Source organism: Bubalus kerabau, chromosome 4 (genome assembly GCF_029407905.1).
Source record: "Bubalus kerabau isolate K-KA32 ecotype Philippines breed swamp buffalo chromosome 4, PCC_UOA_SB_1v2, whole genome shotgun sequence".
Taxonomy (NCBI): domain Eukaryota; kingdom Metazoa; phylum Chordata; class Mammalia; order Artiodactyla; family Bovidae; genus Bubalus; species Bubalus kerabau.
The window spans coordinates 28,390,331-28,400,905 of NC_073627.1; the positions used below are offsets into that span (position 1 = coordinate 28,390,331).

Here is a 10,575-nt window from a genome sequence, read left to right on the forward strand (position 1 = left end):
CAAGTTGCTTACCCTATCTTTTCCTCAAATCTAGAACGAAGGCACAGTTTGTTGTGAGGATTAAATGAGACAATGCACACAGTCTGGCCCACGTTATGACCCCAGGAAATATCCTACTGCTGCTCACCAGGGGTGACCTTCTCCTTCATAAAGTGGGGAGATGACAGCCAACTGGCTCTTCCTGGGCAAAGGCTTCATGGTCGTCAGCGAGGCGGCTCGGCTGCCCAGCACCGTCCTGAGACACTGTGACCACGTAGCTTCTCTTGGAGCGGGGAGTGTGTCAGTCGAGGAGCAGGAATGTGATACGTCCCGGAGCTGGGGGAGCTGGAGCATAGCTGGTATGTGTCTCTGGAATGATTTGGGGAAAATTCACTGAAGTTGGAACTTGAGACGCAAACTGCCCAGGATAGAGAGATAGGGGGCTGTCCGCACGCCCCCCCCCCCCACCCTGGGACCTGGTGCTGCGGTGGGAGTCGGCTTACACAGCACAGGCTGCTCAGGCCCGCCCTGGAATGGCCGTGAACTTGTTGTTTTTCCACGTCATTTGCTCTCAGATGTACCATCGGGCCGGCGATGCTAACCCTGCGGCTGCAGGTCCCTCCTTGTAACAAGTGAGTGTGTGTTCTTCGGAGGTGGCCAACGGGAGGAGGGGGCCCGGCCGAGAGGTGGGGGGAAGGGAAGCAAGCCTCTTCATGTAGTACAGTGAGCTGGCGTGTCCTGGAGCCGGCTCCCCCCAAAGCACATGCCATTTCTGGCCCCTGAAGGGGTTAAAGGCCTCCTGGAGTCAAAAACAAGCAGGTGTCCCACCGTGCCAGATACGCCGCCTAAACTGCTTCCAGCTTTTTTTTTTTCTGCAACAAGTCTGTGATCAGCCACAGGACAGAGGAGCCGGCAGCCTGCCTGTGACAGGCGTCAGGTTAGCTCGCTCCCACTTGGGTGGCGCGCCCAGGACATAAATCCAGGCTCTGGCCCCGGTGCGGCTCCTCTCCCGGCACACTCCGGAGAGGGAGCTCCCTTTATCTGAGGCTCTGCAGCCCGGCGGACTCCACAGACTCGGTGGAGGCAGCCGCAGCAGCCGCAGCAGCCCACGGAGGCCCACTGGGGTCGGCAGGGCAGGTGTCTGCAGCCCTGAGGAGCAGAAGGCCCAGGGGCCCAGCCCTGGCGTCCTCTCAGGGGAGGTCTTTGGCCGCTGCAGACCTCAGCATGTGGGCCCTGCGGGGCTGCCGTTCCTGGTCCCGCTGGGGGCAGGGGGCAGCCCTGCTGTTGCTGCTGCTTGGGGTGCCCCCTCGAGGCCTGGCCCTGCCGCCCCTCCGATACTCTCACGCCGGCATCTGTCCCAACGACATGAATCCCAACCTCTGGGTGGATGCCCAGAGCACCTGCAAGCGGGAGTGTGAGACGGACCAGGTGAGTGTGAACCCCGAGGCCTGAGCCAGGCCAAGCAGTCTTGTTGGCGAGGCAGAGTGGGAGCTGGGTGGTGAGAAAACGGGAAAGAACCTGGCCCCTGGGCCACACGGACATAAACAGGGTGTGATGTCTTAACTTCGAGGCCTGGAAGAAGAGATGGGCGTGATGTGGGAATTTCTCAGGGACTGGAAATCCTCAGATTCCTGGTCTCAGGTCTGCTGAGGGCTGCTCTGAGCCAGCGCTATGCCAGGCACATCAGAGAGACTGGCACAACCCACCCGCACCCTGTCAACAGGTGAGAGAGAAACTCAGGACAAGCACAAGGCTCCAGGGCCAGGGAGGTCAGATCCGCATCCATCTGACCACAGAGCTGATGCTTCATCCAGCCTCTGGGCCACCTCTGGGGTTAGAACCCTGACCCTGAGATCAGTGCAGGCTGATGGGGAGGGTGGGCAGGAGTGGGTCTGAATAGACTCTCTGGGTGTCTGCGAGAGGGAAGTGGACTAGGTTTCAACCTGGGTGATCCCTCAATCCTCCCAGTGCTCAGGGCAGGCCTGGCTCTACCTGGTTCTAGGACAATTCTCTCCCTGCTCCTGCATTCAAGGGTTGTTCCTGTTACTTCTCCCAGGGTGAAGTGCATGCTAGTACCTGGCACCTGCCTAGGCAGAGGTAATTCCTGACAGTCTGGCAGCTGCTGGGCTCGGGCCAGTCTGGGCATCACCAGGGTGCTCCCTCTGCCAAATGTGCATAACCTATGAGAGCACAGACTGGTCCTAGAGAGAGTGGCCTGTCCCTCAGAGAGCCCAGGGGACAATCCCAGCCTTTCGCTGTTCATGAGCAATGAGGGAGCCGAGGAAAAGGAAGATAAAGCCTGGGTAGGGGTGGAAAAGTGTTCCTATCCGGCTGAGGTCAGGTGGTTAGTTGGCTACATTTGTAGGCAAGTCTGTTTCAGGGGCACAGCCTGGCCTGATAAATCAGGTGGGGCTTGGAGACAGTGAGATTCTGGCTGATTTTATGTCTTGGGGAGAAGCTCCTCTGTGAGGCTGGGGATTTAGCCTATGGATACACTCTGAGCCCTTAAGCAAAAACTGTTCTGAAAATTCCCTCCAGGTTTTCTGTGCCCAGAAGTACCTTTCCCTTTCCCCAAGCACCTGGTCTTTCATGGACCTCCAAGTCCGGAAGGAGATTCCTAGGCCAGAGTCTTCAAGGAACCGAGGGATGCTCCGGCAAGGAGCAGGTTCTCCTGCTGCTCAGCCCCCTCCTGCCCTCACCTCCACTAGGTCCCTCTCCCTCAGAACCCGGCTCTGAAATCTGTCCATCCCTGCCCTAGAGCCTCCCTGGTGTGGCCTAGAAGCCTATGCCAAGCAAGGGCTGCAAAACAAAGTCCCCATTCTGAGCCGAGAGGGAAAAACAGTAAACAAGTCTAGTAGGCAGGCTCCATGCAGCCCTCAGCTGATGCGGCTGCATGAGGCCGGCCCTGGTGGGGAGCGGCTCACAGAGCCATGACCAGGGCTCAGGATTAGGGGCATTGCCCACATCCTGGAGAAAACACCACGTGAAATCCTTGTTTGTGTCAGCCCCAGAGCATGTTGCTAATTTTGAGGAATTAGACTAATGCCTTGCATGGCTCCACAGAGAATCAGAAGGAATTACAGCCTGGCAAGTCCTCGATGACGGCCTGGCTGACCTTTGCCACACAAGGGGACTTTTTTTTTTGCTATTGATTTCCCCATGCAAAGTCTCACATGTTGGAAGTAGCACAGCCCACAGTGGTGAGACCTGATGTCCTGGGCCTGTCTTGCCTGCCCTTCCTCTAGGCTTTGGATGAACAGGGGCCAGCATGAGGGCTGCCTGGTGTGTACACGTGCATGTCTTGTGCACATGCACAGCTTTGAACAGCTGTCCCAGCAGTGTCTGCCTTTTCCTTCTTAGCATTTGGCCAGGGCATTCCCAATGGAAAAGACACAAAGGCGGGCTCAATTGTTCCAGGTGACACCTCACTGTGGGAATGATAAGTTGCAGACAAAAAACTCTCATTTCTGAATCCCACCACCTGGAGCTTGAAGTCCTTTCCCACCAGTTCCCAGCTCTGAGGGCTTGAATGTCACCTCGCTTAGTCTTCACATTCTCATTTCATCTCATGGTAGTAGGAAGACTTTTCCTCATGGAGTATGTGATCTGCCTCTTCCCACACTGCTAGCTGTGTGACCCTGGGCAAGTTACCTTATCCCTCGGTGCCTCAGTTATCATTGCCTGTGAAGTGAGAATGATGGTTATACCCATTGTAATGAGCATGAGATAAGTTGATAGTTGTAAACATTTTTAGAAGAAGGCCTGGCAAAAAGTGGGTGCTACGAATACATTAGTTATTATATCAAAATGATTTTCTCATGATAGGTGAGCACATATCAGTTCCCTTCCCTGTAAACCATGGGGGAAGTTGGGGGAAGCCTGTGCTCTCTTCCTTCTCCTCTTTGCTCAGACCTCTCCATCTGGCTCTCCCCAGGAGTGTGAGACCTATGAGAAGTGCTGCCCCAACGTGTGTGGGACCAAGAGCTGCGTGGCAGCCCGCTACATGGATGTGAAGGGGAAGAAGGGCCCTGTGGGCATGCCCAAGGAGGCCACATGCGACCACTTCATGTGTCTGCAGCAGGGCTCTGAATGTGACATCTGGGATGGCCAGCCAGTGTGCAAATGCAGAGATCGCTGTGAGAAGGAGCCCAGCTTTACCTGCGCTTCCGATGGCCTCACCTACTATAACCGCTGCTACATGGACGCTGAAGCTTGCTCCAAGGGCATCACGCTGGCTGTCGTCACCTGCCGCTATCACTTCACCTGGCCCAACACCAGCCCCTCACCCCCTGAGACCACTGTGCACCCCACCACGGCTCCTCCAGAGACCCCTGGGCTGGACGCCACGGCCCCAGCTCTGCTCAACCACCCTGCGCACCAGTCAGTCACTGTGGGTGAGACGGTGAGCTTTCTCTGTGATGTGGTGGGCCGGCCCCGGCCTGAGATCACCTGGGAGAAACAGCTGGAGGACCGGGAGAATGTGGTCATGAGACCCAACCACGTGCGCGGCAACGTGGTGGTCACCAACATCGGCCAGCTGGTCATCTACAACGCCCAGCCCCAGGACGCTGGCATCTACACCTGCACAGCCCGCAACGCTGCTGGCGTCCTGCGTGCTGACTTCCCACTGTCGGTGGTCAGTGGGGGTCAGGCTTCAGCCACCGCAGAGAGTAGCCCCAATGGCACGGCCTTCCCCACAGCTGAGTGCCTGAAGCCCCCTGACAGCGATGATTGCGGTGAGGAGCAGACCCGCTGGTACTTCGACGCCCAAGCCAACAACTGCCTGACCTTCACCTTTGGCCATTGCCACCGCAACCGCAACCACTTTGAGACCTATGAGGCCTGCATGCTGGCCTGCATGAGTGGGTCGCTGGCCGTGTGCAGCCTGCCTGCCTTGCAGGGGCCCTGCAAGGCCTATGCGCCCCGCTGGGCCTACAACAGCCAGACAGGCCAGTGCCAGTCCTTTGTCTATGGCGGCTGCGAGGGCAACGGCAACAACTTTGAGAGCCGTGAGGACTGCGAGGAGTCCTGCCCGTTCCCTCGGGGGAACCAGCGCTGCCGGGCCTGCAAGCCAAGGCAGAAGCTTGTCACCAGCTTCTGTCGGAGTGACTTTGTTATCTTGGGCCGAATCTCTGAGCTGACCGAGGAGCCCGATTCAGGCCGTGCCCTGGTGACTGTGGACGAGGTCCTAAAGGATGAGAAGATGGGCCTCAAGTTCCTGGGTCAGGAGCCGTTGGAGGTCACTCTGCTCCACATGGACTGGACCTGCCCCTGCCCCAACGTGACAGTGGGCGAGATGCCGCTCATCATCATGGGCGAGGTGGACGGCGGCATGGCCATGCTGCGGCCCGACAGCTTTGTGGGAGCCTCGAGCACCCGGCGGGCTCGGAAGCTGCGTGAGGTCATGCACAAGAAAACCTGCGATGTCCTTAAGGACTTCCCAGGATTGCAGTGAAGCCCTCTGCTCCTCCCCAGCCCTCTTTCTGATCCTCTTCTATTTACCCATTCCTGGTGCCCCTCAGTCAGCAAAATGGGCAAGGTCAGATTAGACAGTCTTAGGCCAACAGGGGAATAGAGGTCAATGCATCAGAAAAAAGTCACCAGAGGATCTTAAATCAGCTTCTATTCTTTGGGCTTGATAATGGGGTGGGGGCGCTGGGGGGAACAAAAGAAGCCAACCAACATTTGCAGGTTATTCCTGATGACCAGTCTCCTCTGACTTTGTTATCTTCTTATGGCTGACTACTCCCTCCCCTGGCTCTCCCAGACTCCCTGCCCATAGCCAGACTCCCAGGCAGGATTCTAGAGATGGCGGCTGGCTGCAGGATGGTAACAGGAAAAATTGAATGAATTGGTTTGCTAAAAAGGTAGGTGGGGATAGAAAGGAGGGCCCAGGAACTAATTGGATAAACTCCCCACAGCCCTCCAGAGCACTATGAACAGAGACCACCTCATGGTGAGGGTTGTGGAAAGCAGGAAGCAGGAGGCATGATCCAGCCCAGTACACAGCTTGCCTTAAGTGGAGGCTGCCAGGCAAGTCATTTGGGTGGTGGCCAGCCTGTGCTTTGATCATGTTGGCCTAGCGGTCTCTGAGGCCACCACAGCATAAGCAGAACATGTTTGTCATGCTTCTTCTCCCTGGGTTTATTGATTGGTTTATTGATTATTGATTTATTGATTCAGTTTTATTCAGTCCAAGTCAATGGATGTTTTCTGAACACTTACTGGGTGCCAGGTGCCAGGACCACAGAGAGATGTTAGCTACTGCCCAGCTCACAGTGATTGAACACGAATGTCTAGATCCCAGGGCTCTCCCAGCAGCAGATTAATGGCTGGAGCTCCCAGCTGGCAAAAGATCCCTTCAACAGATAGTGAGCTCTCAGTTGCCCCTCGCTTCCTCAGACATAAAGTCAGTAGAAGCCCCAGGATCTGTTCTGATGGGAAGAGAAATAAAGGAAGAGGAAAAGCAAGGCAGGGAAGTGGGTTGGTGAAAGAAGAGGGAAGACCGGGAGGTAGGCTTGGGAAGGGAAATGAATGCCGCTCGATGCTCCCATCTGGTGGTGGTCTTTGGAGCTGCAGGGACCTGGAGGGAGACTCGAGGTGAGGACTGGGAGGGCCAGTCTGAGGATGTGGCAGCTTGTTGATTTCTGTTTCGGGACTTCCAGGACAAGTCCGCTACCCCACTACTAGATATAGGATTTGAGAAAGCCACTGTCAGCTCTTCATCTACTCCTCTTCAATCCTCCTCAGCCTTCATTATGTCCATGCTCCTCCAAAGCTGAAGAAGATCATTGTGGGGCATTCTCATTTCTTCCTCAAATGTAGGGGGAAGACACCAATTAAAAGCCCATAGTATCGACAGCCCTTCCTGTGTGAGTCACTTGGGCTAATGTGTAGGTGGGAGAGGGGAGTGGTGGGCAGTGTCATTTGCTTTGGTGACCTACCTTGGGGGGAGCACAGGGGGAATCCAGCCAAGTGGATCCCATTTGAGTGATGGAGAGACACTGCTAACACTTGGCCCATTTTGCAGCTCCATGACTCCTGACTGTGGTGCTCACTGAAGCTTTGTGCATTAGGCACAGGGGAGCTGAGGCCAGGTGACTCAGCCAGGAACTTGGGCAGGAAGGCATGGGGTGGAAGCCCAGGTGTTCTGCTTTGTACTCAGTTCAGTCCCCCGCCCCCTCACAATAGCACAGTGGGTCATGGTGGATTCCAGACCCCACTGTTGATGAATTTAGGGCCGTGAAAGTGGAGGAGACAGGAGTGGGCAGGAGGACCTTTCTGTCTGGCTGTGACTCCCTAGGGGGTCTCTGGGTAAGGCCTGATCCCAAAGCCTTGGGTGCTCAGAGCATGTGATCAGGTTTCCAGTCTGCAGCAGCAGCACCTTTGGTCTCAGGGGCTCCTGGCTGCTCCCCTTCCCAGAGATGTGCTCAGGAGCCTGCAGCCAGGGCATGACCCCAGCTTGTCTGTCCCCAAGGCTGGAAGCCAGCTCAGCACGAGGGACACCTGATCCCTTTGCATTTCTCTGGTCTTTCTGGGCCACAGCCCAAAGGAAGAATTCAGGCTCAGTTCAGCCCAGTCAGGCCAATCCCTTTGTAGAGATAATTCCCGGCAATGAGGAGGGGTTGGGATCAAGAAGACAAGCTGCTCCCTGAGAGAGAAGAGAGGCCAGAGGAATGGGAGCTTCTCAAGTCACCACCAAGAAAATGCTGAGCATAGAACTTAACCAAGAAGGTGTGAGCACAGGCTCAGGACCCACCCATGCAGGTCTTGAAACCTGGGTGAGGACTTGGCTCCTCACCCTCCCTCAGAGTGAGGACACTCTATTGTACCTGCTTCTAGGTCGAGGTGCCCTAATAATAGCACATCACCTTCGAGTCTGAGGGGGCAAGCACCCACATGCCAGCATCTGTCACCTCCACTTGCATAGATGTGGGGCTGAGCCCCGTGACTATGTGGTAGAGGTGTGAGATTCAGGGGTCCAATCTCAGGCTTCCTCTCACAGGCTCGCTGCTGACACATAGCCACAGACTTAGGGTCCCTGTCACACTCCAGCCCCACCTTGGCAGGGTGAGAAGGCCCAGCCTGTGGAGTCAGACCCACCTAAGGCTGAATCTGGGCTCTGACACATATCTGCCATCTCTCTGAGCCTCAGTTTCCTCATCTGTAGGACAGAACACCACAGAGACTTGGGGAGTTCGACCCTATTATGTGTCAAACTGCAAAGCCTAGAAAACAGAACCTGGCACAGATGCTGCCCCTGGGCCCCTCCACACCCTCAGCAGCTCCCTGGCTGAGAGCAGGCCCCCAAGACCTGAGCCCTCCCCTTGCTTTTCCACCCAGATCGTGACTTTTGCAGGCTCAGAGACCATAGCGTTTCAAATATTGTATTCTGCTGCTCAGAACTGACTGCTCCACACAGGCTGGTTTGGGATTTGTAAAACATAGGTACTTGGGGAAAGGGTGGTATAGAGTCAGTCATCCTTGTGGACCTACCACATGGCATTTGTTTTGTCCTTGAAACCAGTCTGTGTGTCTTGCTTACACAGGAACTGACTTCTGAAAGGTGCTCAGTGCAGGAAGAACTGAAGTCCCAGGGCCTGGTTGCCAAGTGACCTCGAGAGGCTGCCCCACTGGGAGATTTGGCCCCAGGACATAGGGGGATTGAGCCCTCCTTCAGGTCTGAAGTCAGATTCACCTGCTTTCCTGTCTACATGGACATTCATTCCTCCCCTCCTAGCATCTGTTGTCTGCCCCGCACCCCCCCACCCCCTGCAATCCTCCTCTGGTCTCTCCATTTGCCTCTTCAGAGGCTTGTTCTGGTGCTGGCTGTCTCCAGACCAGCTCTGAGGCCTCTGGGGCATGGCAGCTTGGCTTTTTCCACCCTCTGCCTCCCCCAGCACCTCTGATCTCCTAGGACACTCCGTTCCATTGTCTGCCCAGCTGCTCCATAGTCTGATGTCATCCCCTGGATAGTGGGGCCAGAGAGCGGGGAGTAGGGGCAGAACCTGATGAAGAAAGGGGGAGAATAAACACACAGCCACATCGCAATTTCCTCAGGCTGAGGAGGATGCCCTGTGTCCAGCTGTCCTTCTGTAACTTCAGCATCGAGTGGGTGGTTACACAGTACAGGCACTGGGTGTCTTCTCTTGTCATCTCCATCACAAACGTGGGAGACAGAATGCTGTTTTGTAGGTGGGAAAGCTGAGGTGAGAGAGGATAAGAAACTTGCCCAAGATCACCCAGCCATTAAGGGACAGAGCCAAAACTTGAACCAAGGCAGTCTGATTTCTAGGCTCTTGTGCTCACGCTATGCTGTTTCTCACACACACACACACACACAGCTCTGGGCTGGGCAGTGTGGAATCCCATCAGGAACTCAAATGTCTCCAAAGAGCCTGCCTATCGTCAGCCTCATGCACACCACCCCATGCGTATGATCCTACGCGTCACGTGGTATTTCTATCACACGCAAGAGCAGTCATGGCCTAGATTCCTGAGCCTACTCATCCTTCAGGACTCAGCTCCTTGGGTGCCTCCATTGTCCCCAGGCTGCACAAACACTCTTCTCCGAGTTTCTGTCTCCCTTTACACTTGCACTGTTCCCTGGCCAGAGTCACGGCTTAGGGCTCTGGGAGGCCCGTGGGCCCAGCTCACAGAGTTCCAGAAGGACTCACTGGATGAACAAATGGCCCTGGGACCAAGGGCCAGGCGGTGCACCAGACAACCGCGAGAGTGTAAAGGGCTCCTCTGGGGTCTTCCCTCCTTTTTCCCAGCTCTGCTTCCTGATACTGTCCCCTCCTCCTCCTCCCACCTCTCCAAGGAGTCTGAAGTCTCCCTCTGGCTCTGGGAGTGATTAATACAGGCAGGATGGAGGGCAGGGTTCCCCTGTCCTATTCTTGGCTGTGACCTCATTCTGGAATGTGCCCTGAGGTCAAGCGACACTCCTCACTCAAGCGGTGTGTCAGGAGGAAGGAAGCTTAACCCTCCAGCTGGCAATGCCCAAGGGAGAGGGTAGGGGTGGCAGGTGGGCAGCCCACCACCCTCTCTCTAGCTCCTATTCTAGGGCTGTGATGAAGTCTCTGTGTTCTACCCCAGCTTACCCTAGGATGTGGAGCTCTGGCATCCAGGTCTCCAGTCACACCCTGGCCTCCCAGACAAGGGGAAAACAGGCCTCATCCCCAACACTTTGAGGACTGGACCCTCCCATTGGTAGGGCCTCTTCCCAGCGCATCTGTTGAGGTGAGATGAGGTATCTGGGTGTTTCCTGTCCTTTTCAAGTCTTCAGGATGCCGCCAGAGACCTGACAGGATGATGATATACCCACCCCAATCATTTGTTTTCTGTCTTGGTGTGAGGCACACACCCAGATCTGGCAGAGGAAGGTGACTGTTTTGTCTTCTTTCTGTGTGAACACCCAGGAAGTAGAGACAAGGCCTGGGGTAGAAGTGAGGACCTCCAGCAGTGGGGGAGCATGGTGCTAGAAGAGAAGAGGTGGGCATTTGAGCAGGAACAATTTTTTTTTTTTTTTTTAAGATTTCAAGGGCTGCTAATGCTGCTCTTCAGGGACCCCTTTAAAAAAATTTTTTTTTCTTC

General features: G+C 55.5%; 1 protein-coding gene across 2 annotated transcripts; it reads left to right on the forward strand.

Annotated features, from left to right (window-relative positions):
- Positions 1-576: 576 nt before the first annotated feature.
- Positions 577-8,746, forward strand: WFIKKN2 (WAP, follistatin/kazal, immunoglobulin, kunitz and netrin domain containing 2). 2 transcript variants are annotated; one of them, XM_055576213.1, is made up of 2 exons: positions 577-611; positions 3,914-6,847. In XM_055576213.1, the coding sequence occupies exon 2, from the start codon at positions 3,983-3,985 to the stop codon at positions 5,432-5,434; it is 1,452 nt and encodes a 483-aa protein (XP_055432188.1). In that variant the 5' UTR covers positions 577-611; positions 3,914-3,982; the 3' UTR covers positions 5,435-6,847. The 2 variants fall into 2 exon arrangements, with proteins under 2 accessions (XP_055432188.1, XP_055432187.1); XM_055576212.1 differs by lacking the exon at positions 577-611 and adding an exon at positions 623-1,407 and having other exon boundaries at positions 3,914-8,746.
- The last annotated feature ends 1,829 nt before the right edge of the window (positions 8,747-10,575 follow it).

Coding starts and splice junctions, on each gene's coding strand:
- WFIKKN2 (XM_055576212.1), top strand. CDS start 1,204: ATGTGGGCCCTGCGGGGCTGCCGTTCCTGGTCCCGCTGGGGGCAGGGG. Junction 1,408..3,913: donor GGGAGTGTGAGACGGACCAG/GTGAGTGTGAAC, acceptor GGCTCTCCCCAG/GAGTGTGAGACCTATGAGAA.